The sequence below is a fragment of the Muntiacus reevesi genome, chromosome 2 (genome assembly GCF_963930625.1).
Source record: "Muntiacus reevesi chromosome 2, mMunRee1.1, whole genome shotgun sequence".
Lineage (NCBI taxonomy): Eukaryota > Metazoa > Chordata > Mammalia > Artiodactyla > Cervidae > Muntiacus > Muntiacus reevesi.
Window position 1 is genome coordinate 99,152,546 of NC_089250.1, and position 26,734 is coordinate 99,179,279.

Below are 26,734 nucleotides of genomic sequence, written 5' to 3' on the forward strand. Positions count from 1 at the left end.
TCAAGTGGGCTTTAGGAAGCATCACTACAAACAAAGCTAGTGGAGGTGATGGACTTCCAGCTAAGCTACAAGTCCTAAAAGATGATGCTATTAAAGTGCTGCACTCAATACACCAGCAAATCTGGAAAACTCAGCAGTGGCCACAGGACTGGAAAAGGTCAGTTTTCATTTCAATTCCAAAGAAAGGCAATGCTAAAGAATGCTCAAACTATCAGAAAGATGCACTCATCTCATACGCTAGCAAAGTAATGTTCAATATTCTCCAAACAAGACTTCAACAGTACATGAACCGAGAACTTTCAAATGTTCAAGTTGGAAATAGAAAAGGCACAGGAACCAGAGATCAAATTGACAACATCCCTTGAGTCATAGAAAAAGCAAGGAGTTCCAGAAAAATATCTGCTTTATTGACTACGCCCAAGCCTTTGACTGTGTGAATCACAAGAGACTGTGGAAAATTCTTAAAGAGATGGGAATACGAGACCACCTGACCTGCCTCCTGAGAAATATGTATGTAGATCAAGAAGAAAGAGTTAGAACAGGACACGGAACAGGCTGGTTCCAAATTGGCAGAGGAGTACGTCAAGGCTGTATCTTGTCACCCTGCTTATTTAACTTATATACAGAGTACATCATAAGAAATGCTAGCCTGGATGAAGCACAAGCTGGAATCAAGACTGCCAGGAAAAATATCAATAACCTCAGATATGCAGACCACCCTTATGGCAAAAAGTGAAGAAGAACTGAAGAGCCTCCTAATGAAAGTGAAAGAGGAGACTGAAAAGCTGGCTCAAAATTCAACATTCCAAAAACTAAGACCATGGCATCCAGTCGGTCCCATCACTTCATGGCAAATAGATGGGGAAACAATGGAAACAGTGACAAGACTTTATCTTCTTGGGCTCCAAAATCACTGCATATCGAGACTGAAGCCATGAAATTAAAAGACGCTTACTCCTTGGAAGAAAAGCTATGACCAACCTAGACAGCACGTTGAAAACCTGAGACATTACTTTGCACAACAAAGGTCCATCTAGACAAAGCTATGGTTTTTCCAGTAGTCATGTACACATGTGAGAGTTGGACTATAAAGAAAGCTGAGCGCCAATGAATTGATGCTTTTGAACTGTGGTGTTGGAGAACTCTTGAGAGTCCCTTGGACTACAAGGAGATCCAACCAGTCCATCCTAAAGGAAATCAGTCCTGAATATTCACTGGAAGGACAGATGTTGAAGCTGAAACTCCAATACTTTGACCACCTGAAGCGAAGAACTGAGTCATCAGAAAAGACCCTGACGCTGGGAAAGATTGAAGGCAGAAGGAGAAGGGGACAACAGAGTATGAAATGGTTGGATGGCATGACTGACTTGATGGACATGCGTTTTAACAAAGCTCTGGGAGTTGGTGAAAGACAGGGAAGCCTGGTGTGCTACATCTCAATGGGTTGCAAAGAGTCGGAAACGACTGAGCGAGTGAACTGAATGACAACATTCTGTTTTAAATTAATGGCACCAAAATATGTGCCAGAATGTATCTATCACAGGTGAAAAGGGGGGCAAACAAAAGTTTCTTTAATTTTACACAGAAACATACAATTCACACCATTTGTTGTTTTTTTAGTCACTGTTGTGTCCCACTCTTTTACGATCCCACGGACTGTAGCCCACCAGGCTCCTCTCTCCATGGAATTTCCGAGGCAAGAATACTGTATGGGTTGCCATTTCCTTCTCCAGTGGATCTTCTCCACCCATGAACTAAACCCATGTCTCAAGCATTGACAGGCAGATTCTTCACCACTGGGCCATGTGGGAAGCCCAGTATACAGTTTAGAATATTCAAAATCAATGTTTCATGGTTACCTACTCCTCACTAAGTGACCATGAGGCAATTCCCGTATGTACAAACTTAAATGTTTGGTCTGCAAAACACAATGCTATGATTTTTGGTTCCTTTTGGGTACTGGAAAAAACCTGATACATTTGGCAGTTATAAATGTTCAACATGTATAACAAAGCAAGAAACTTTCTAAACAATGGAGCTAAAAAAAAACATGCTGAGGGCTCAAAATCTATTTTACTTCATCAATAACTTGGCCCTCCTGAATAAAAAGAGCTCAGATAAAGTCTTTTGTTGGTTAATATAATTCCAAAATATCCCAGATTTTTCAAGCCATTTCTTAAACATAACCAACAAAGTATGTGAAATTATCCAAGCACAGCTGTGTAAAACTTCTACAAATCTACTCATTTACTTAAGAGATCAGATAGTGATATCATTAAAACTTGCAGCATAAACATTTTAGCCTCAGTTGCTTTGTATCAAATCATATGTTCATAATGTAAGTTTTTTTTGCCGCCATGGTGTGTTGGGCAGAATGCCACCCCCAAAATATTCATGTCCTAATACACGAAACCTGTAACTATGTTAAACTTCCACGGCAAAAGAGACTAGAAATGGAATTAAGGTTGTTAATCAGCAGATGTGGAGATTATCCTGGATTATCTGGGTAGGCCCAATATGATCACAAGGACACTGACAAGTATTTAAAAGGAAACAGGAGAGTCAAGAGGCTGATGTAACTGGAGAAAAACAGAAAGATAAATTGCTGGCTTTAAAAGAGGAAGAGGACCATGAACCAAGGAATGTGGGCTGCTTCTAAAAACTAGAAAAGGAAAAGAGATCATCTCCCCTAAAGCCTCCAGAAAAGAGCAAGTTCTAATCACACCTTGATTTCCACCTACGGAAACCCGCAGGTTAGACTTGTCATCTCCAGAACCATTAAAATATAATTCATTTGTATTGCTTAAGTCAGGCAGAGGTCCCAACCCTGTTAGGAGCCAGGTGGCATAGCAGGCTGGCCAGAAGAAGCTTCATCTGCATTTACAGCTGCTCCCCATCACTAGCAATAACGTGAGTTCCACCTCCTGTCAGATCAGCAGCAGCATTAGATTCTCATAAGAGCACAGACCTTAACCCTAAAGTCAACACAGAATATCCTGAGATTGCCACAAAATAGAAATGAAGTGCACAGTAAGTGCAATGTGCTTGAATCATCCCAAAACCACCCCCACCCCACTCCCATGAAAGAATTTCTCCAAAACCAGTCTCTGGTGCCAAAAAAGGCTGAAGACTAGTGGTTTAAATCATCCAGGTTGTGATAACTAGTTAACAGTAGTACACGAAATTAAAGTGAAAGTTGCTCAGCAGCGTCTGACTCTGTAATCCTGTGGATTATACAGTCCATGGCATTCCCCAGACCAAAATACTGGAGTGGGTAGTCGTTTCCTTCTCCAGGGGATCTTCCCAACCCAGGGATCGAACCCAGGTCTCCCGCACTGCAGGCAGACTCTTTACCATCTGAGTCACAGGGAAAGCTCCATAGGAAACTAATGCACACGGAAATTCTTCATATATGAGACCAAAAATAAGAGAAAGGAACTAACTTATGAGACAGAGTATCCCCTAAACTTCCTGGTGGTCCAGTGGCTAAAACTCTGTGCTCCCAAGGCAGGAGGCCTGGATTTGACCCCTGGTCAGGGAACCAGATCCTACATGCTGAAACTAAAGAACTTACATGCCCTAACAAAGATTAAAGTACCTGAGTGCCACAACTAAGACCCAGTGCAGCCAAATGAATAAATATTGGGCTTCTCTTATGGCTCAGTTGGTAAAGAACCTGCCTGCAATGCAGGAGACCTGGTTTCAATTCCTGGGTCAGGAAGATCTCCTGGAGAAAGAAATGGCAACCCACTCCAGTATTCTTGCCTGGTTAATCCCACAGACAGAGGAGCCTGGTGGACTACAGTTCATGGAGTCAGAAGAGCTGGGCACAAGTTAGTGACTAAATCATCATCATCCCCTAAACTAATTATCCTCCCAAGTCATGTGCCATAAACACATGCACAGCTAAGATTACAAACGAACCTGTTACGTTTTAAATTACATATACATGCAATAACAAAAAAAAACAAAATGACCTATTTGGTAGTATTTTTCATATAACTGATCAAGCTCCTTTGGCTTTGCTTCATTCTGCAGCCACAAAAATATACCATCCAAATTACATTTTGGGGATGCTAAATTGTCTCAAGTTTCATTTAACTTAGGTAACATGAATGTAAAGAGATATGAATATAATAAAGTTTGAAAATAACTCTAAATCTGCAGGTTCCAGGCTAAAAACTCAGATTATTCTGTAAATTTTTTTAAGACAGTTAAAGGAAAACTGTAAAAGGTTCACAGTTACAGTATAGTTCAAAACACATTTCTGAGGTAAAATTTGCACAAATGAAATGCAGTTAGTAAGTGCACAATTCAATGAGTTTTAATATATGTATGCACACATGTAATCAACAATCAAGATGCAAAACGTTTCCATTATCTGAGAAAATTCCTTCCTACTCTTTCCAGCCGATTTCCTCCATCCACATATACTTTTCATTTTTAAATACCTAATCTATTATCTTGCCTTTTCAAACACAGTGTTTGAAAACTCCCCTCTCTTTATATCATTTAAATTTTCACGTTTTTAATATATTTAACTTTGATAAATTGACTGTCAACAGTGATACTCATAACTTAAAACTATATCTCCCAAATCTCATCTACTAAAAATTTGTGGAAAACAAAATATCATTCCATGTTTGTTTTGAAACCATTTAAAAATGCTAACCCATAATCCATTTTCCACATAAAGTCAAGACAATTACATATCTGAGTAAAAGGAAGAAAAGTAAAATCAACACACACTTTTTACACAAATTCACTGAAATGTCAGTCTGTAGCACCGTTAAGAAATGTTTGGGTTGTTTTTTTTAAAAGCTGATTCTGTTTTTCTCAATGAGAATAACCAACCAGAATCTCCAAAATTACCTCTATTCTGTAAACATGCTTTGCAATATTAAGCCGACATTAATACAGGCAGCAAGAAACCATATCACTGACTACATTCATGAAACTGGGCTTAAGGAAAACAGACTCAAAACCTCCAACAAAAATATTAGGTATGTACACGTATAGATACTAAATAAATTTCAGAATTGTAAACCTGCACATAAACAAAAAGATAAAAGTTTTCAAATTTTAAATATTCAGTGAAAAATACCCCAGGATATTACCAATAAACTTCATGGATTATGTATTCATAAGTCAATATTTCAAAAGCTATCAATGCCCTGCCTCTACTTGGCTCCTTAACTCCAATCTGTCCCCTAGTGAAAATGTTACTGGAACACTAACAGCGTATCCCGTCTCAGAATCTTGCCTATTCCTACACTACTGAAAAAACTATTGGCAATGTCACATGTAAGGAAAAGCAAGCAAAGAAAAAGCCACTTTAAGGTTTCCCGGGGTATTAAACGTTTTAATTTACAATACCTCGTTTCACTTAAAGTCATATAAAACCCAGGAACGGGTGATTTTAAAGAACTATTCCCTTCTTACAACAACAAAAACTATGGGGAAAAAAAAAATCCCAAGGAAAGGGGGGGGGAGGGAGAGAGATATTAATTTCCACGATCCTCCAAACCTCAATTTTCCACTTGCTTCGTTTCCGGTTAGAAAACCAAGCATATACTGTATAAAAAAGGTTTACTCAGGACACCTGCCGCTGCCAAGGCCTTTGCCTCGAAAATACAGACGAATCTCAAGACAGGCTGGAAAACCAAAGACCTCTTTTCTTTCCTACCCACCCCCCCACTTCAGCAACCTTAAGGGTAAGTTTTAAATCTCCCCCTCCGCACTCTTAAGAGTTTTGCAAACAGGCGCTGGTGAAGCCGGCCCCTCTCCGCCACGAGCGGCCCGCCCCCACCCCCACCTGCACGCGCGGCGCCGGGCTCGCAGCCCCGCCTTTCCGTAAGGTCTCCGCGGGCGCCGGGGCACCGCAGGGGAAGCCGCGGCCGAACCCCACCCGGACACTGGCCGAACGGCCCTGGCGGGCGCCGGGGAATCCCACCGGATCACCGCCTCCACAGCAGAAGCTACTCGTGGGGGGAGGGGGTGGAGACCCCGGCAGGGAATATGGGCAAACCCGCCCAAGAGCGCAGGAGAGGGGCGTGACCGCCAGTTGGCCCGGCTGAGCCAGGTGCCAGAGGTAACCCCACACTGTGCGGCGGCGGGACCACGAGTGGGGGTGCGGCCGCGGGCTGGAGACTGAGGGGGTGTCCGCGCTCTTACCGCCAGGTCGGGATTGCGGCTGTCCCTGTGTGACACCGCTCGGATAACCCCCGCTCGCCAGCCCCGCCAGCAGCGTCCGCTCTCCCCGCGCTCCAGCCGCGCCTCTTCGCCGAGCGCCAGGCACAGGAACCGCTTCCCCACAAGCTCCGGCCGCGTCTCCACCGCCATAGCCGTCACTGCCAAAGCAGCCGCCGCCTCCTCAGCTGCCAGGGATCAACGAAACCCCGCTCCTACCGGCTGTCCATGCTGAAGACAGCGGACCCGGGGAAGGCGGCGGCCCCGCGAGCGAGCGCAGACTCGGAGGCGCACCGGCCGCTCTGCCCAGAAGGGCACAGCGACCTCAGTCACTCAGTCCTCAACACTGCCCTGTACTCTCCGACCTGCAGCCTCTAGCTACAGCTCCACAAATAAAAGAAAGAAATTGACAAATTTCCACACGCCGTCTGAGACCCCGATGCAGCTTCAGCCGCTGCCGCCACCGCGCCGCGGCCAGTACTACTCCGCCTCCCCATCCACTAGCGTGGCTGCGAGCGCGCCGCGCGTCTCCTTCCGCCGGCGCGGGCTGGGGGAGGGAGCCGCGGGAGAGGGTCGGCGCAACCACCACGGACGGAAAGTAGTGCCCGACGCGGCGGCTGCGGGACCAGACTGGATTTGAAAAAAGAAAAGTAGGGGCGGGAGAGGGGACTGTAGTCCTTCAGAAACGTAGTGTTTGGGGCCCACTTCTCTACTCGTCGCTTCCTGAGAAGTGGGGGGTTGGGGTGGGGGGTTGAGTGAGGTGAAAGTGAAGTGTGCTGGTTCCACTGCGTCGCAAAACAAACTCCAGATTAACAGCCGCATCTCCAGAGTGATTCCCCACCCCCCGCCCCGAACAAACGGCGCCCTGCAGTCTGAGTTAGCCCGAATTCTGCCTGAATTAACAGTCCCGCAGTCCCAGCAGCAACGCAGAGCAACATTTCCAACTGAAAACTAAGCCCACAGAACTCAGTCAGTGCAGAAACAGAGTACACGTCTTTAAATGAAAATGAAGAAAATACTGTCATCCTTTCTTATTTCCTGTTTGGGGCGACACTCACTACACGCTCAATGGTGTCCGACTCTTTGCGACGCTATGGGCTATACAATGGAATTCTTCAGGCCAGAATTTGGAGAGGGTAGCCTTTCCCTTCTCCAGGGGATCTTCCCAACCCAAGGATCGAACCCACGTTTCGCACATTGCAGGCGGATTCCTTACCAGCTGAGCCACAAGGAAAGTCCTAACACTCACTACGGGTTTGAGCTATTCAGAGATTTACACCTCGCTACTGCTTTAAGAAAGCCAAACACCCGGTTGAGGACTTTTGTCAACATTCTTAAAATTCACGAACAGTTTCTCCGTGCATTTGAGTACTTTTAATAGTAGTACATACCCCAAACTCGTTGGTCTGACAATAAAAACGGTTTGCAAAGGCTCCGGATTCAGTTGTTAGAAAAATAACGTGGAAAGAAAAGGGTTTTAGCCAATCATAGTTCAGGAGAATAATGTTTACTTCCCGTCCAATCACAACAGGACGTAGTAACCCATCCAGCACACATCTCCAACTTGGAACAATTACTCTTTTGATCTCACCGTTGAATTCTAAATCAAGCATCCATACTGATGTCAGTGAGAAATCTTCTGACATACTTTTATTAAAGATAATTTTTAAAATCCCAGTTGTGGGTTTTATTTCCAGGGCCATTAATGATTACAGCAGCTCCCAAAATTCTTCTAGCACAATAAAAATCTATTCTAAATTTCAGTTTCTTAAAGACTTTTCTAAACCTCCACGAAAAGTTACCTTTTTAAAGGAATTTAGAAATCTTGAGTATTTTAAATAGACATAAGGCTTTTGTGCACTTTCTTACAACACTAAGCTGTTTTTGAAATGGAAACTACATGGCCACTCCTAATAGGTTAAAAACCTAAATTACAAGGAAGAGTTCTTTGCAGATTTTAATCATCATGGTCTAATTCTGCTAATCTAAAGGCAATGGCACCCCACTCCAGTACTCTTGCCTGGAAAATCCCAGGGATGGAGGAGCCTGGTAGGCGGCAGTCCATGGGGTCATGAAGAGTCGGACATGACTGAGCAACTTCACTTTCACCTTTCACTTTCATGCATTGGAGAAGGAAATAGCAACCCACTCCAGTGTTCTTGCCTGGAAAATCCCAGGGATGGGGTCACACAGAGTCGGACACGACTGAAGTGACTTAGCAGTAGCCGTAAAGGCCAAATGTACAACTGCAATAAAGGAAAACCATGTCTAGAAATGCATACTGGCAAATTGAGAGAAAAACCTAGTTTTATCCTGCAATCCTTAACTTCCAAGTCCACTCTTTCAGTATGTACTGTATAATACTTAGCAAATCACCTTACAGGCTAAGATTTCTAAAATCTCAACTTGGATTAAGGAACCAGTAAAATAACCTGGTGAAAATAATCTAACATGTGGAAAGAGGGGAAAAAATAAGAAGATTGACATTCAGATACCAAATTATCAATGACTTGCTTTGTGATCTTTGGCATGACACAGATGCTTAACTGAAACTGCCTGCTTCCTAATCTCAGTGATATTCTAGGAGCAAGTGAGAAAATATAAATAAAGTCGTTTGAGAAAAGCTGCAAATAACACTATTATCACATAAATATCATTCACCTTTAGGAGAGACTGTCAGGTTGCCTTACATAAAGGTGCCAGCTGACTTTAATTTTGTAGGCAAACTCCTGTAAACGGATCCCTAGGAACCCCCCAGACATGTAGAATGTCCTGCAAATCAAAAGCATGCAAATCAAAGTCAAAACATTTCAAATGCAGAAACAAAGTTTTTCAGATGGTCGTATAATATATCTTCATTAACATTTTCAATCCAAATATCTTATGTACTTACAACTATATTCCAGATAGCAGTCTATGAATCCTTTAACTACAATTAGTACCTAGGGTTTAACAAAAACAAAAATCACTAATTTCTGGATATTTTGCTTACAGAAAAACTTGAAATTCATTTTTTTTTACTGTAAAATAAAAAGGCCTTAATGGATTTTTGTTGTTTGCTGGCATCCTTTGCTTTCTTTCAGGCAGTACAGCTCGAACAAAATGAAACTGAACTGTGGAGTCACTTACACACAGGTTTTTTCAATAAGTAGTATAGTACTATACTATCCAGTTGAATCCACAAATGCAGAACCTCTGACACCAAGGGCCAAATGCTAAGTATTCCGGATCTACTGTACTGAGGGTCAGCATCCCTAACCCCCAAGTTGTTAAAAAAAAATTCAACTGTATTTACATTATTTTTGCCAGCAAATCATAAGTGTAAACATAATCAAATGTGTAAAGTATAACACGGAATACAAATAAATGTAAAGTCAAATCTGAAACCTTAAAATATTTGTTCCACTGAATTCCCTTACATCCTTTACTTTCATAAAGATAGTCAGAAACTGTCAATATTGGTAAATGGAAAGAGTTATACTAATAGTACTAAAATTATAAGTTGTAGTACTTCATTCTATCAGTCCTGGGTGTTCGTTGGAAGGACAGATGCTGAAGCTGAAGCTCCAATACTGTGGCCACCTGATACGAAGAGCTGATTCATTTGAAAAGACCCTGATGCTGGGAAAGACTGAGGGCAGGAGAAGAAGGGGATGACAGAGGATGAGATGGTTGGATGGCATCACCCACTCAATGGACGTGGGTTTGGGTGGACTCTGGGAGTTGGTGATGGACAGGGAGGCCTGGTATGCTGCGGTTCATGGGGCCGCAAAGAGTCAGACACGACTGAGCGACTGAACTTCATTATACGGGCAAAGACAGTAACAGAGAAGTGTTTAAAAGAAGTTTACAGAAGCTGAAAATTTAGATATATGGACTATAGCTTCTACTCTTTCCATTCCCAAATCCAAATATGTTTATAAATATATCCATACACATGTATGTTATCAATTCAGGCAAATTTCCTACATCCAAATGCATTGTAGGATTATTTGGTTTTTAAAAAGCCACAAAAATTTATTGGTTTATTATATAAAAAAACTGACTTACAAAGAAAGATAACAGATTCATTACAATATGGGCCACAGTTACCCACATATAAATAATTAATAGTTCATCAAGTTTGGTCTCAAAACAGCCAACTAGTTATTAACTTCTTTCTTTTTGACTCAGTTTAATTACAGAAAGGGCCAATTAGCTGTTCTAACATATGCCAGTATCCTGGGTCACTACATGTGTCTGTTTTAAACATCAAAGATAAAACGGATAAAAAAGTTCAGTGCATACACAGATGGTCCCCAACTCAAGAATGGTTTGACCTAGGATTTTTTGACTTTAGAACAGTGTGAAAACAATATGTATTCAGTAAAAACCTTATTTTGAATTCTGAATTTTAATCTTTTCCCAGGCTAAGAGCAGTACAATACTCCCTCCTGATGCAGGGCCTTGGCAGGAAGCTGCAGCTTCTAGTCAAGCCAGGCAACAAACACAAAGGCTAACAGGTGATGTACACTTAAAACCTTTCTATACTCATACAACCATTCTGCTTTCCACTTTCAGTACAGGATTCAATAAATTACATGAGATATGCAATACCTTATTAGAAAATATGCTATGCATTAGATGACTTTGCCCAGGCTTATGAAAGTATTCATGTTGAATTGCATGTAGGTAAACTTAAGCTAGGATATTCAGCAGATCAGGTGTTTTAAATGCATCTTCAACCTAGGATATTTTCAACTTCTGATGGGTTCATCTAGAAGTTACCCCATTGTAAGAGGAAGAAGATCTGTATCTTGTAACAATATTAGCCACCATTTTTGGAACAGTTATGATATGTTAGACATTGTGCTAAGCACTTTATACAAGTAATCTCATTTTATTTTATTCAGCTCATTTTTTTTTAGCCTCGCCTCAAGGCATATGGGATATTACTTCCCCAGCCACCAGTGGTGAAAGTGTGGAATCTTAACCACTGGACCACTAGGGAAGTCCCATGATTTTAAGATGAAGAAGATGTGGTTTACAGAAGTTTACTTGCCTAAGATTACACATTAAGGAACTGGTATTCAAAACCAGACTTTGTTAAGTCCAAGCCCCTTTATTAGGCTAAAAAGTAAGTTAAAAGAAACAGGAAAGTCAGATACCAAGCTGTTTCATCCTTATTTAACACAGATTATCCACAATAGATTTGCTTATTTTACACTTATTATGTGTCTCACATCCTGCAAGATTCTGGAGATAGGGCCTCTATCCTTTAAGAAGTTCAGTCTAAGAAGAATGTACAATAGAAATGCCTTGGTTGGTTTAATAGTTAAGGAAGTATTACTGGAATGGCATACAAGGTAAATTTAGTGCACTTAAAAAAAAATTTCAAATCCATTATAACTTGCAAGTTTTTATTTATTGTCAAATGTAAAGCTTGGATTGGGTTATAAAGTCTCAGACTCATACAAGTATATCCAAGAACTGTGGAAGCCAATATTAAAATGGAGAAAGTCAACAATTTCAAGTGAATTCTGCAAATGGAATACCAAGAACAGAATGGAACATAAATTTATGTAAAAAAAAAAATTTATGTTACCATGTTTATTATTAAATCTTAAATTTTTTTTTTTTTTTTGGCCACATCATGCAACATGCTGGAGCTTAGTTCCCTGACCAGGGATGGAAATCCATGCCTTCTGCAGTGGAAGCAGAGTCTTAACTACTGGACCACCAAAAAAGTCCCAAACCGCTTATTTCAGTATTTCCTTAAGCACTTATTTAAACTGAACTCTTCAATCACATTTACAATAATATAAAATAACTCAAATGTCACTTCCTCAAGGAAGCCACCTGATCCCAAGATTATCAAACCACCAAATATGGATTTTCAAAACTTTTCCCTTTTGTCTTAGCACTCATCACAACTGTATATGTAACATTTATTGTGTAAATGATTGTTTTATATTTGTCTCCCTGGCAAACCGTAAGGTCCATAAAAGCAAGGACAGTTTATCTTGTTCATAACAATACTCCCAGCATCCAAGACTTGTGCATATTAAATACTCAGTACATGTTACTGAATTAACGAATAGCAAAATATATATATATATACTATATACCTTTTTCTATTAATAAATCCAACCCATCTAAGAGAACTTACAATCTCTAAATTGAGAGCCATAATCATAAATAAGAGTTCATGTTCTTTCTATAGGGTTATTCATCACCTTTATAACAATGTCTTACATACATTATCTCATTTCATCATGGAGGTACAATGCAAAGCCTTCATAAAACTTGAGCTTCACCAGAAAAGCAATGTGGTTCCTGGGGATAATTTCTAAAGAAGAGACACAGAGAAAGAGTTACAATCCACCAGAAGAGCTCACATTGTTACTAAAGTACCAATTTAATGCAAATCCCAAAATGATCCTATAAGTAATATATATGCAAAACACCAGCCTATTCTTAGTATTCCAAAGAGAACAGTCTCAAATAATGTCTTTGACAGAGCCAACATATCAATATAACTTTGTCTTCTTGATGCTAAGTACATACCAATATGACTTTGTCTTCTTGATGCTAAGTACATACCAATATAACTTTGTCTTCTTGATGCTATGTGGAAGGAGCAAGAGGGAGAGAGAAGAAATGAAGGTAAGAAGATAGAAAAGGAGGGGAAAACAAGAAATCTCTACTGGGCCTCCACATTTGTTACCTAGTTTCTAATTTATATTCTGGATGCGCAGGATCTATCACTTCTTTTCAATATTTTTCTATTAAAAATAAGACTAAATCTGATTTTTAATGATAATTTTTTTTAATTTAGAAAGAATGAGCATAATAGCACAGAAAATATCCAAATCCACTGAATGAGGAACTATAAGAAAAAAAATAAATGAAAAGCTGCCACTGAGCAAGTCTTCCCAGAGTGTCCCAGAGCACTTTTTTGCGTGTTCATCACCCCTCTCAGAAATGTGTCCACTATTAACTTTCATTAAAATATGCTAGACGGCAGTTTGTACTCTGCGTCTTCAACTTAACACTAACTTCTTCACTTAACAGATTACATTCCTAAAGGGTTGTATATCTGTCCTCACAAGCCTTCACTATGCTACAAGTAAGTAGTGGCAAAACTGAAAGTCCCAAAGAATGGCTGTTTACATCTATCAAACTTAGTTAAGTAAAACAGTATCTACACTTGTATTTGAAGCTATAAATGAGGAAAACTCAAAGTAAAACCTAAGTTAAAAAGTAATGACTCAAAAGCTCAGCATGCTAACTATATTCTACTGATGTTGCTTTCCAGATGAAAGTTTATGATCAAGAACACACAATTTTGAGGCACATTTCTTAAATTAATGGCATTTGGCTTCAAAGAAACAAAATCAAAACAAACAAGGCCTAGCAGTGAAATATGAGAAATTTGTAGTCATTTCTTTCTTTGGCATTTTCTAGAAAAAGCCACATGATTACATATAATGGGATTTACATGTAGTGCTACACAACATAAACATGCGATAAAAATAAATTACTCTACACAGAGGGAAGCATTGTCTTCTCCCTCCATGTGTGCTTCACTATTACAGGTAATTTATTTATTCAATTAAAGAGTGTATAAAATAGTGCTCCAATTCTAAGGCCACTGTTCACAGAAGCTCAGTATTTGGGGGCCCCTAGATTATTTTCTTTATAAATCACAATTGACACACATAAAAAAGAGACCTCAAAAAACTTTAACTACCAACTTAAAATTCAAATCAACATCCCCAAAGCATTCTGCTACTCCAGGGCACATTTTGATATTACCTACAATTAAATGGCCAAAAGAAATATTCAGAAAGCTAACCAACTTCTCTTTTCACAAAGTATGCAAACACTAAGGTTAAAATGGTCAATCCCCATGCCACAGAGCCATTTACAAACTGATATTTTATACATCAAATGTACAAATATGAAATTAGTGGTCACACATGTCTGTGTGCTCAGTTGTGTCAGACTCTTGGTGACAACATGGACTGTAACCCAGGCTCTTCTGTCCATGGAATTTTCCAGACAAGAATACTGGAGTGGGTTGCCATTTCCTACTCCAGGGGATTTTCTCGACCCAGGGATCGAAACCAGGTCTCCTGCATCTCCTGCGTTGGCAGGTGGATTCGCTGCCACTGAGCCACCAGGGAAGCAGTCACTTATGTAGTGTAATGAAGGAGCAAATGCCCAGGAAGTCTATGTTAACTACTGTATTGCTAACTACTATTGCTAACTACTGTACACTTTGGGCAAACCCCTCTGCTTTTCTAGGAATGTACAGAAAAAGTAGAGGCTAACATCATCAACTAAGTTTCTAAGAATTTGCTTCTAAGGCTTCTGAATAATCCAGCAATCAGCCAAGTACACTCTCCTGATACATGGTAGGTTCAAACCTGAAAAATATTAAAGGAACAATGTGCTAAGCTGCTTCAGTCACGACTCACTCTTTTCAGCCCTATGGACTGTAGGCTGCCAGGCTCCTCTGTCCATGTGATTCTCCAGGCAAGAATACTGGAGTGGGTTGCCATTTTCTTCTCCAAGCGATCTTCCCAACCCAGGGACTGAACCTGCATCTCTTTCGTTTTCTGCATTGGAAGATGGGTTCTTTACCACTAGTGCAATCTGGGAAGCCCTTAAAAGATTGATAGAATGTAATAATCTTGCTTAGGAAAACAAATGTTTTTAGCCTGAAAATTTCTCTCTCAAAGATCTCACAGAAGACACACATATTAATTATTAACACATGCAAACTAATAATACAGACCAAAGAATTTCCCAATTAAACAGTTTTAAACCCTTGTAGAAATGCTTTCTTCCTCTTCTCTCCAAATTTGCCCTTAAAACTATCATATTAAAATAATCTAGCAGAACTAACTTCAAATGGAGAAATTTTTAAGAGACATTCTGCATTACAAATAACCTTTATATTAGAAACCTCTACTTTGCATACCTTTATGTTCTTGTTCGTAATAGCTAAAAATCCATTTTTCAATTATTCTAATTACAAAAATTATGTGAAAATCATTTACTCTTACAAAATCATTTACTTTACTTTTACAGCTAAATGTGCATGGATGTTTCTTTCCCCACTTGCACTTTTTGATATTCACTAGTTTAAAATTTTGACACAAATAAGCCAAAATCTTTGTTTCAACCTTAAGCCATCCTTGGAAAATAGGTAAGTATTCTTCCGTACTTTCTTCTGGTGGTTTTATGTTTCAAACTTTAATAATTCCCTCAGATTAGAAGGTCGTATCTACCTCTGAGGGAAGGAAAGGAAGTCATCCTGGCCCCAAACAACAGAGGTCAACCATTATCAGGGGAAAAGCAGGATTACTGAGAAGAGAAAAACACAGAGCCTGTCTGAAACTAACACTGGTCTAGGATGAAAAATAAGGTCTGCTGCCCACCACCACAAGGTTAAATAGTTCCCAGGGCCTCGAGCCTACCACAAGGCAAACAAGCTCCCAGTAACACGCATTACCACTCTACTAAAAGAGAAGGAACAAGAGTACAGAGAGAACCTCTCTGACTCTCAGAAGTACAAGTAAGGCTTAAGGATAAAGGTGGAGTAAAAACATTGAGTTAAACTTTTCAGCAAATCAACTCTCACCTTAAGGATGAAGTGATGACAGAAGTACTTAGAATTGACAATACACTGAAGGTAACCAAAGCAACAAAAAAACACCACATAAATCATCAACTTCAGACAAGCCTGATTCAACTCCCCATACTAACAATTTAACAGAACAAGAGTCATGCCTACTCCTTGGCATAAATACTATATACTTCAGTCTCTATCAGCATGCAAATGACAGCTGGCATTTGATCAAAAGGTGTAGGCCTTGCCATGGGGGTGGTTTCCTTGGTCACCAAGGTAATGCATGCATGCTGGGTTATCATTACCCTTTTTATAATTTATACAAATACATCCATCCAAGTTCTTTGATTTGTACTATTCCTTCAAATAAAGTAATTTCCTACCCTCTTTCCAAAAAAATTCTACATTACACAAAATCTGAAGAGCAAGCAAATCATGTAAGTCATATGTTGGAACTATCAGTCAAGAAATTAAAAATAATTATGAATAATGATGAAAGCTCAAATGGAGCAGAAAAACAATATGCATAATAGATGGCAAGTCAGAGACAGAAAGTACAAGGGTTGAACAGAAATGCTAAAAGAGTCAAACTGAAATGCTCAAAACAAGAACTGCACTAAAAATAATTTTTAAAGTCTTTGGTAGGTTCAGACTTAACAGAGCTGAGAAAAGAATCAATAATTAGAACAATTAGACATTCATACATTAAAAAAAACCCTTCATCCATCACACCATATACTAAAAATAATAAAATTAATTCAAAATGAACTATAAACCTAAAGTATCTGAAAAGCTAAACATCTTTAAGAATAAAACAGACAATTTTCACACTGATTGAGGCTAAGATTTCTTAAAATCCATAAGATTCAAAATTAAACACTAGTGAAGTTAAAAATTCCAAAGGTCATATACTAGGAGAAATTATCTACAAGTCACACATCTGATAAATGATTGGTATCCAGAAAATTTAGAGAAATCTCAAAACTTAATTAAAAAACAAAACAAAATTACTGAGCAAAAAATTTGAAGAGATACTTTATCAAGTAAGTAATACAAATGGCAAATAAGTACATGAAGACACTCAATATCACTGGTTATTAGGGAAACATAAAGAAAAACTATAATGATATACTATTACACATCTATTAAGATGGTTAAAATTAAAAGAAAATGAAAACTGGCAATGCCAAATATTGAGGAAGATGAGGAGCAATTAGAACTTTCATCCAGCATTAGCTGGGAGGAATACAAAATGGTACAACCACTTTCCAAATTTGTTTGATGGTTTCTTATAAAGTTAAACTGTTCAGATAATTCAGCTATCACTTGGGTATTTGTGAAATAAAAATCTATGTTCACATAAAAATCTGTTCTAAGATGTTTACAGCAGTTTTATTTGTAATTGCCAAAAGCTAGAAACTACCAGCTCAGCTGGAGAATGAAGAAACTTTGGAAAGCCACTTAGCAGTATATATGAAATAATATGAATGAATCTCTGCAGTTCAGGGTCCCCAAGGCATCTACAGGTTCAATGATTAACTAGACTTATGGGAACCTGGAATGTTAGATTCATGAATCAAGGCAAATTGGAAGTGATCAAACAGGAGATGGCAAGAGTGAATGTCGACATTCTAGGAAACAGTGAACTAAAATGGACTGGACTGGAATGGGTGAATTTAACTCAAATGACCATTATATCTACTACTGTGGGCAAGAATCCCTTATAAGAAAAGGAGTAGCCATCACAGTCAACAAAAGAGTACAAAATGTAGTTGTTGGATGCAATCTTAAAAACAACAGAATGATCTCTCTTTCCAAGGCAAACCATTCAATATCACAGTAATACAAGTCTATGATCTGACCAGTAATGCTGAAGAAACTGATGTTGAATGGTTCTATGAAGACCTACAAGACTTTCAGAACTAACACCCAAAAAAGATGTTCTTTTCACTACCGGGGACTGGAATGCAAAAGTAGGAAGTCAAGAAATACCTGGAGTAACATGAAAATTTGGCCTTGGAGTACAGAAGGAAGCAGGGCAAAGGTTAACAGAGTTTTCCCAAAATAGGAAAGCTTTCCGCAGAAATAGAAGGAATATACCTCAACATAAAAAAAGCTATACATGACAAACCCACAGCAAACATTATTCTCAATGGTGAAAAATTGAAAGCATTTCCCTTAAAGTCAGGAACAAGACAAGGGTGCCCTCTCTCACCACTACTATTCAACATAGTTTTGGAAGTGTTGGCCACAGCAATCAGAGCAGAAAAAGAAATAAAAGGAATCCAGATAGGAAAAGAAGAAGTAAAATGCTCACTGACTGCAGATGACATGATCCTCATAAAGGCTCTACCAGAAAATCATTAGAGCTAATCAATGAATACAGTAATGTTGAAGGATATAAAATTAACACACAGAAATACGTTGCTTTCCTATACACTAACAATGAGAAAACAGAAAGAGAAATTAAGGAAACAATACCATTCACCATTGCAACAAAAAGAATAAAATACTTAGGAGTATATCTACCTAAGGAAATGAAAGACCTATATATAGAAAACTATAAAACAGTGATGAAAGAAATCAAAGAGGACACAAATAGATGGAGAAATATACCATGTTCATGGATTGGAAGAATCAATATTGTGAAAATGACTATACTACCCAAAGCAATCTATAGATTCAATGCAATCCCTATCAAGCTACCAACGGTATTTTTCACAGAACTAGAACAAATAATTTCACAATTTGTATGAAAATACAAGAAACCTTGAATAGCCAAAGCAATCTTGAGAAAGAAGAAGGGAACTGGAGGAATCAACCTGCCTGACTTCAGACTCTACTACAAAGCCACAGTCATCAAGACAGTATGGTACTGGCACAAAAACAGAAATATAGATCAATGGAACAGAACAGAAAGCCCAGAGATAAATCCACGAACCTATGGACACCTTATCTTCGACAAAGGAGGCAAGGATATACAATGGAAAAAAGCACCACTCTTTAACAAGTGGTACTAGGAGAACTGGGCAACCATTTGTAAAAGAATGAAACTAGAACACTTTCTAACACCATACACAAAAATAAACTCAAAATGGATTAAAGATCTAAAAGTAAGACCAGAAACTATAAAACTCCTAGAGGAGAACATAGGCAAAACACTCTCTGACATAAATCACAGCAGGATCCTCTATGACCCACCTCCCAGAATATTGGAAATAAAAGCAAAAATAAACAAATGGGACCTAATGAAACTTAAAAGCTTTTGCACAAAAAAGGAAACTATAAGCAAGGTGAAAAGACAGCCTTCAGAATGGGAGAAAATAATAGCAAATGAAGCAACAGACAAAGGATTAATCTCAAAAATATATGAGCAACTCCTGAAGCTCAATTCCAGAAAAATCAATGACCCAATCAAAAAATGGGCCAAAGAACTAAACAGACATTTCTCCAAAGAAGACATACAGATGGCTAACAAACACATGAAAAGATGCTCAACATCACTCATTATCAGAGAAATGCAAATCAAAACCACAATGAGGTACCATTACACGCCAGTCAGGATGGCTGCTATCCAAAAGTCTACAAGCAATAAATGCTGGAGAGGGTGTGGAGAAAAGGGAACCCTCTTACACTGTTGGTGGGAATGCAAACTGGTACAGTCACTATGGAGAAGAGTATGGAGATTCCTTAAAAAACTGGAAATAGAACTGCCATATGACCCAGCAATCCCACTCCTGGGCATACACACCAAGGAAACCAGATCTGAAAGAGACACGTGCACCCCAATGTTCATCACAGCACTGTTTATAATAGCCAGGACATGGAAGTAACCTAGATGCCCATCAGCAGACAAATGGATAAAGAAGCTGTGGTACATATACACCATGAAATACTACTCAGCCATTAAGAAGAATTCATTTCAATCAGTTCTAATGAGATGGATGAAACTGGAGCCCATTATACAGAGTGAAGTAAGCCAGAAAGATAGAGACCAATACAGTATACTAACACATATACATGGAATTTAAAAAGATGTTAACGATAACCCTATATGCAAGAGAGAAAAAGAGACACAGATGTACAGAACAGACTTTGGGACTCTGTGGGAGAAGGCAAGGCTGGGATGTTCTGAGAGAACAGCACTGAAACAAGTATACTATCAAGGGTGAAACAGATCACCAGCCCAGGTTGGATGCATGAGACAAGTGCTCAGGGCTGGTGCACTGGGATGACCCAGAGGGATGGGATAGGGAGGGAGGCAGGAGGGGGGATCGGGATGGGGAACACATGTAAATCCATGGCTGATTCATGTCAATGTATGGGAAAAACCACTACAGTATTGTAATTAGCCTCCAACCAATAAAAATAAATGGAAAAAAAAAAGAAAGCTTTCCTCAGTGATCAGTACAAAGAAATAGAGGAAAACAATAGAATGGGAAACAACAGAATGGTCATAGCAAACACTCTCTTCCAACAACACAAGAGAAGACTCTGCTTTCAGCTTGGAGGAGGCCAAGGTGCAACTTTCTTCAGTTGTCCCGAATCTGGGTTCATCCGACACCAGTCACCTCCACCATGCCGCCTAAATTGGACCCTAACGAAATTAAACTCATGTACCTGACATGCACGGGTGGGGAAGTCAGTGCCACGTCTGCCCTGGCCCCCAAGATCGGCCCCCTGGGTCTGTCTCTAAAAAAGGTCAGTGATGACATTGCTAAGGCACTGGTGATTGGCAGGGTCTGAGGATTACAATGAAACTGACCACTCAGAACAGACAGGCCCAGACCGGGGTGGCACCTTCTGCCTCTGCTCCGATCATCAGAGCCCTCAAAGAACCACCAAGAGACAGAAAGAAGCAGAAAAACATTAAGCACAGTGGAAACATCACTTATGATGAGATTGTCAACACTGCCCAGCAGATGCGGCATATGTCTCTAGCTAGAGAACTTTCTGAAACCATTAAAGAGATCCTGGGGACCTCCCCGTCTGTGGGCTGCAATGTTGATGGCCACCACCCTCATGACATCATAGACGACATCAACAGTGGTACAGTGGAATGCCCAGCTAGTTAAGAATGGCAAAGGAAAAAGAAAAATAAAAGAATTACTTGACAACGAAAAGAAAAAAAAAGAAGACTGCACATGGACGTCACCAGATGGTCAATACTGAAATCAGATCGATTATATTCTTTGCAGCCAAAGATGGAGAAGCTCTAGACAGTCAGCAAAAACAAGACCAGGAGTTGACTGTGGCTCAGATCATGAATTCCTTACTGCCAAATTCAGACTTAAATTGAAGAAAGTAGGGAAAACCACTAGACCATTCAGGCATGACCTAAATCAGATCCCTTACGACTATTCAGTGGAAGTGACAAAACAGATTCAAGTGATTAGATCTGATAGACAGAGTGCCCGAAAAACTATGGACAGAGGTTCGTGACACTATACAGGAGGCAGTGATCAAGACCATCCCCCAAAAAAGAAACACAAAAAAGCAAAATGGTTGTCTGAGGAGGCCTTACAAATAGCTATGAAAAGAAGAGAAGGGAAAGGCAAAGGAGAAAAGGAAAGATAAACCCATCTGAATGCAGAGTTTCAAAGAATAGCAAGGAGAGATAAGAAAGCTTTCCTCAGTGATCACTGCAAAGAAATAGAAGAAAACAATAGAATGGGAAAGACTAGAGATTTCTTCAAGAAAAATAGATACCAAGGGAACTTTTCATGCAAAGCTGCGCACAATAAAGGACAGAAATGGTTAAGGACCTAACAGAAGCAGAAAATATTAAGAAGAGGTAGCAAGAATACACAGAAGAACTATACAAAAAAGATCTTCACGACCCAGATAATAATGATGGCATGACCACTCACGTAGAGCCAGACACCCTGGAATGCGAAATCAAGTGAGCCTTAGGAAACATCACTACGGACAAAGCTAGTGGATGTGATGGAATTCCAGCTGAGCTACTTCAAATCCTAAAAGATGATGCTGTGAAAGTGCTGCACTCAATATGCCAGCAAATTTGGAAAACTCAGCAGTGGCCACAGGACAGAAAAAGGTCAGTTTTCATTCTAATCCCAAAGAAAGGCAATGCCAAAGAATGCTCAAACTACTGCACAATTGCACTCATCTCACACGTTAGCAAAGTAATGCTCAAAATTCTCCAAGCCAGGCTTCAACAGTACGTGAACCGTGAACTTCAATGCAAGCTGGATTTAGAAAAGGCAGAAGAACCAAAGATCAAACTGCCAACATCCTTTGGATCATCGAAAAAGCAAGAGAGTTCCAGAAAAACAACTACTTCTGCTTTACTGACTACACCAAAGCCTTTGACTCTGTGGATCACAACAAACCATGGAAAATTCTTAAAGAGATGGGAATACCAGACCACCTGACCTGCCTCCTGAGAAATGTGTACCGTGTGTACCGTAGGTCAAGAAACAAGTTAGAACTGGACATGGGAAAAAAAAAAAAACTGGACATGAAACAACAGACTGGTTCCAAATCAGGAAAGGAGTATATCAAGGCTGCATATTGTCGCCCTGCTTATTTAACTTATATGCGCAGTACATCAAGAGAAATGCGGACTGGATGAAGCACAAGCTGGAATCAAGATTGCCAGGAGAGATATGAATAATCTCAGATATGCAGATGACACCACCCTTACGGAAGAAAGCGAAGAACTAAAGAGCCTCTTGATGAAAGTGAAAAAGGAGAGTGAAAAAGTTGGCTTAAAACTCAACATTCAGAAAACTAAGACCATGCCATCTGGTCCCATCACTTCATGGCAAATAGATGGGGAAACAGTGGAAACAGTAACAGACTTTATTTTGGGGGGCTCCAAAATCACTGCAGATGGTGACTGCAGCCATGAAATTAAAAGACGCTTGCTCCATGGAAGAAAAGTTATGACCAACGTAGATGGCATATTAAAAAGCAGAGACATTACTTTGCCAACAAAAGTCTGTCTGGTCAAAGGTACGGCTTTTCGAGTAGTCATGAATGGATGTGAGAGTTGGACTATAAAAAAAGCTGAGCGCTGAAGAATTGATGCTTTTGAACTGTGGTGTTGGAGAAGACTCTTGAGAGTCCCTTGGACTGCAAGGAGGTCCAACCAGTCCGTCATAAAGGAAATCAGTCCTGAATATTCATTGGAAGGACTGATGCTAAAGCTGAAACTCCAATACTCTGGCCACCTGATGCGAAGAACTGACTCACTGGAAAAGACCCTGATGCTTGGCAAGATTGAAGTGGGAGGAGAAGGGGATGACAGAGGATGTGATGTTTGGATGGCATCACCGACTCAATGGACACGAGTTTTAGTAAACTCTGGGAGTTGGTGATGGACAGGGAGGCCTTGCATGCTTTATAGTCCATGGGGTCACAAAGAGTTGGATGTGACTGAGCGACTGATCTGAACTGAACTGAGAATTGTAAAATTCAAACAAGACCTTTTCTCAGGTAATAGTTTAATACAGCAAAAGGATACAAATTAAAATCATTAAAGTGAAGAGGGGCTTAACGCAGGGTCCAGGAGACACCAAGCTTTCAGCTCTCCCCACCCAGTGGAGTTGGTTTCACAGCACTTGTTTCTCCCAAGAGCTTATGATAGTATGTATGAATACAAGCAATCAGGTAAGTTCACCTGAGGTTCAATGTCCAACATTTTTATCTGAAGTCTGAAACATAGGTAGGGCTAACTATCTGCATGGCTAACTTTAGTCTCCAGCTCCTCTGCAGGTCAAACTGATACCACACACAGCCACACTGTCAGGGAAAGGCCCCCAAGGACACAAAGACACCCTTATTAAGCAGGACATTCCAGGGCTTACAGGTTACCTCCCAGGAGCCGGACAAGGTCAACCCCTAGGCAGCTTTGGGTACAACTGAGCTATTTTTATTCAAAATACTTCTGACATCAAATCTGTGAGGTTTTTTCCTCACACCAACTAATTCTCCAACTCTCCAGACACCAATTAGGTGTCCTAGAATTCATTTCAATTCTGACATTAACTACTCAAGTCAGCATTAGACTCCCCCGGGCTTTGCGGCTCAGTCTCACAAGACAGCCCTCACTTCAAATGCCAGTTCCAAGTATTGGGTCCCCAGGTTACCCATATTTCTGTTCAGCTTGGCTACAAGGTCACAGGGGTGCCCATAAACTCCACCCCCATTCAGGTGCATTAACTTATTAGAATGGTTGAGCAATACTTACTTACTAGTTTATTATAAAGGATACAAGCAATTAGTCAGATAAAAAGGCGCAGAGGGTGAGGTCCAGCGGGTCCTGAGCACAGGACCTTCTGTCTCTACAGAGTCTGAGTGTGCCACCCTATTAGCAAGTGAACATGTTTTTCAAATCTGATGTCCTCTGAGCCCCACAGTTTAAAGGCCTTTATGCAGGCTCTACTATTAATTAGTAGAAGTGATTAATTAAATCATGGGCCACTGATAACTGAACTCAATCTCCAAACCCTCTCCCTCCTTGGAGGTCCATGGATGGAACTGAAAGTTCTAACCTCTAATCACATTGTTGGTTCCTCTGACAACCAGCCCCCAACCTGAAGCTATCAAGGGCCCAAGAGTGCGTAAAGTCAGGCATGGTTAAAAAAAGCTTATTATGAGTATGTTCCTTTCAAGAGTTTTTAGGAATCCTAGACTAGGAACCAGGGACAAAGACAAAACATGTATTTTTACTATGCCTCAGGAATGCTATTCCTCTACTATACAACCTCAGATGCATTGTACTAACTGAAAACAACCAAACCCAAAAGGCTCTGAAGTGCAGGATACCATTTATACAGTATTCTTGAAAATGCAAAACTATAGCGACAGGAAACAGACCAGTAATTGTCAAGGTCTAGGATGTGGGGGGAAGGCTAGTCTCATCAATGGCACAAGGTAATATTTTACATCTTTACTGTGACGGTGGTTACACATATACATGTGCTTACCAAAATTCACAGAACTATGCACAGAGAACAGTGATTTTTACTGTTTGTGAATTGTACCTTGATTAACCTAAGACAATCAGTACTACAGTCACCTAAGACAATTTCATTCTTTAAAAGTGACAGATAATAAATATCATGCAAATAATAAAACAAATGTTTTTCCTAAATGGAAAGCAATAAGAAATTATTTCTCTGCTCTATAAGTTCCTTATAAAATTAATGTCTGCACACAGCCAAAGGGAAACATTTTGATTCATCAGCTGGCAGGATTATGGGTGACTATACTGTTGTGCTTTAAGCTCCATTAATATTGTCTGCGTAATGGTAAATAAACTTTCTAAATTGTTTACAGTAGGTGACAGTGTAATATTGGTAGGCAAAATTCTACCACGACCCTCAATGACTCATGTTCTTGTACAATCATCTCTCCCCTGAGTGTGGGTAGGACTCGCAACTTATTTCTAACCAATGAAATATAGCAAAGGTGATGGAATATCACTCCCACAATTATGTTGTTGTAAATGGCAAAGGTGAAAATACTCTGCAGATGTAATTAAGGTCCCTAATTGGTGGCTTTAAATTAATCAAAAGGGAGATTTTTCCCAGGTTGGCCTACCTGATAAGGTAAGCCCTTTAAAAGAAGGTCCAGACATCAAAGACTTTCTTACCGGCCGTGAAAATGCAAGTTGACCTGTGTTCTACAGGTAGAAGGAAACGAATTCAGCCAACGAACAAGTGGACTTGGAAGAACATCCAGAGCCTCAATGATACCTTAGCCCTAGTCAACCCTTCTGATTTGCAGCCTCGTCAGTCCCTGAGCAGAGGACTCGGCTTAAACTTTACCCAGACTCCTGATCATGGAAACTGATGATAATGTATCTGTTATTTTAAGCTGCTAACTGTGGCAATTTATTATACAGCAATAGAAAAGTGGGCTTCTCTGGAGACCAAGGTTCACTCCCTGGTTCTGGAAGATCCCCTGGAGAAGGGAATAGCTACCCACTCCAGTATTCTTGCCTGGAGAATTCCATGGACAGAGTCCAAAAGCCTACAGTCCATGGAGTTAAGAGAGTTAGACACGACTGAGCAAGCAACACACACTAACAGAAAAGCAATCCAGTAATTAAAATTCTTTTCTGAAGAATCTTGGCTTTAACCATGGCTCATCTTGAATTAGAGGAAATGTCCTATTCTTGTTAGGCATCAATTTTCACCAAAGAATGTGAACCTTAACACAAGCTTCACTAAACAACAGTTCAGATTTAATCCATAACACAGAGGATCTGTATTTCAGTGGATTGCCAGCAAATAAAATCCCAATTCATTGCTGCTCAATACTTGGGGAAACCTTCACACAAAACAGTGTTTTTATGGAGAACTATCTGCAGATGCTTCATATAATCCATCAGTTACCGTAAAACTTGGGAGAGGGGGGTTATTATCAAAATCTCTAAGGAAATAGATGACTATGGTATTTTAAACATTTAAGACATTTTGACATTTTAAGAAATACTTATTTTGGAAACAAACCATAGAAAACAAAATTGAATCAAATTCTTTTGGCCAACAGTAATAGCTATAAGGAAATTTCTCTTTTAACTGTTATACTAACTAATCTGCAACAGAGGGTTAGAGGAAGAAGTCATTACAGAAATGGAGGAGAGGAAGGATCAAGATGGGAAGATCTCTAATGAATTCTACTGGGAAGTGGGGTTCTTAAAATTTATCATCTTGGCTCCCCATAAAGCTGATTTCACTGGAATTAATCATGGATGGGATTCCACTGGCCATTTTGTGGAATGCTACAAAAAACTGATTTCATTTCTTGAAGCAATGTGGTTTGAAATGCTTTTCACACTACATTACACAGTGTCCTCAAGAACACAGTCAAGGAGAACTGTGTTCTTAATAAACATCAGGAAGAGTGGTGCTTCTTCCCAGCAGTCGCTGTGTTCTTACTGTATGGCGGCAG

General features: G+C 39.8%; 1 protein-coding gene and 1 pseudogene across 4 annotated transcripts in view; one reads left to right on the plus strand and one right to left on the minus strand.

The window, feature by feature from the left end:
* Positions 1-26,734, minus strand: part of JMJD1C (jumonji domain containing 1C) — a 299,368-nt gene that overhangs the window by 252,934 nt on the left and 19,700 nt on the right. Inside the window, exon 1 of one of the 4 annotated variants that reach the window (XM_065922417.1) lies at positions 6,175-6,423. The exons of 1 other annotated variant lie outside the window; for it this stretch is intronic. In XM_065922417.1, coding sequence (XP_065778489.1) covers positions 6,175-6,342 — 168 coding nt within the window. In that variant the 5' untranslated portion in view covers positions 6,343-6,423. Of the gene's footprint in view, positions 1-6,174; positions 6,424-26,734 lie in introns of those variants that run through there. 2 more of the 4 variants (XM_065922418.1, XM_065922422.1) reach the window with 2 other exon arrangements.
* LOC136158095 (large ribosomal subunit protein uL11-like) lies at positions 20,312-20,883 on the plus strand (annotated as a pseudogene).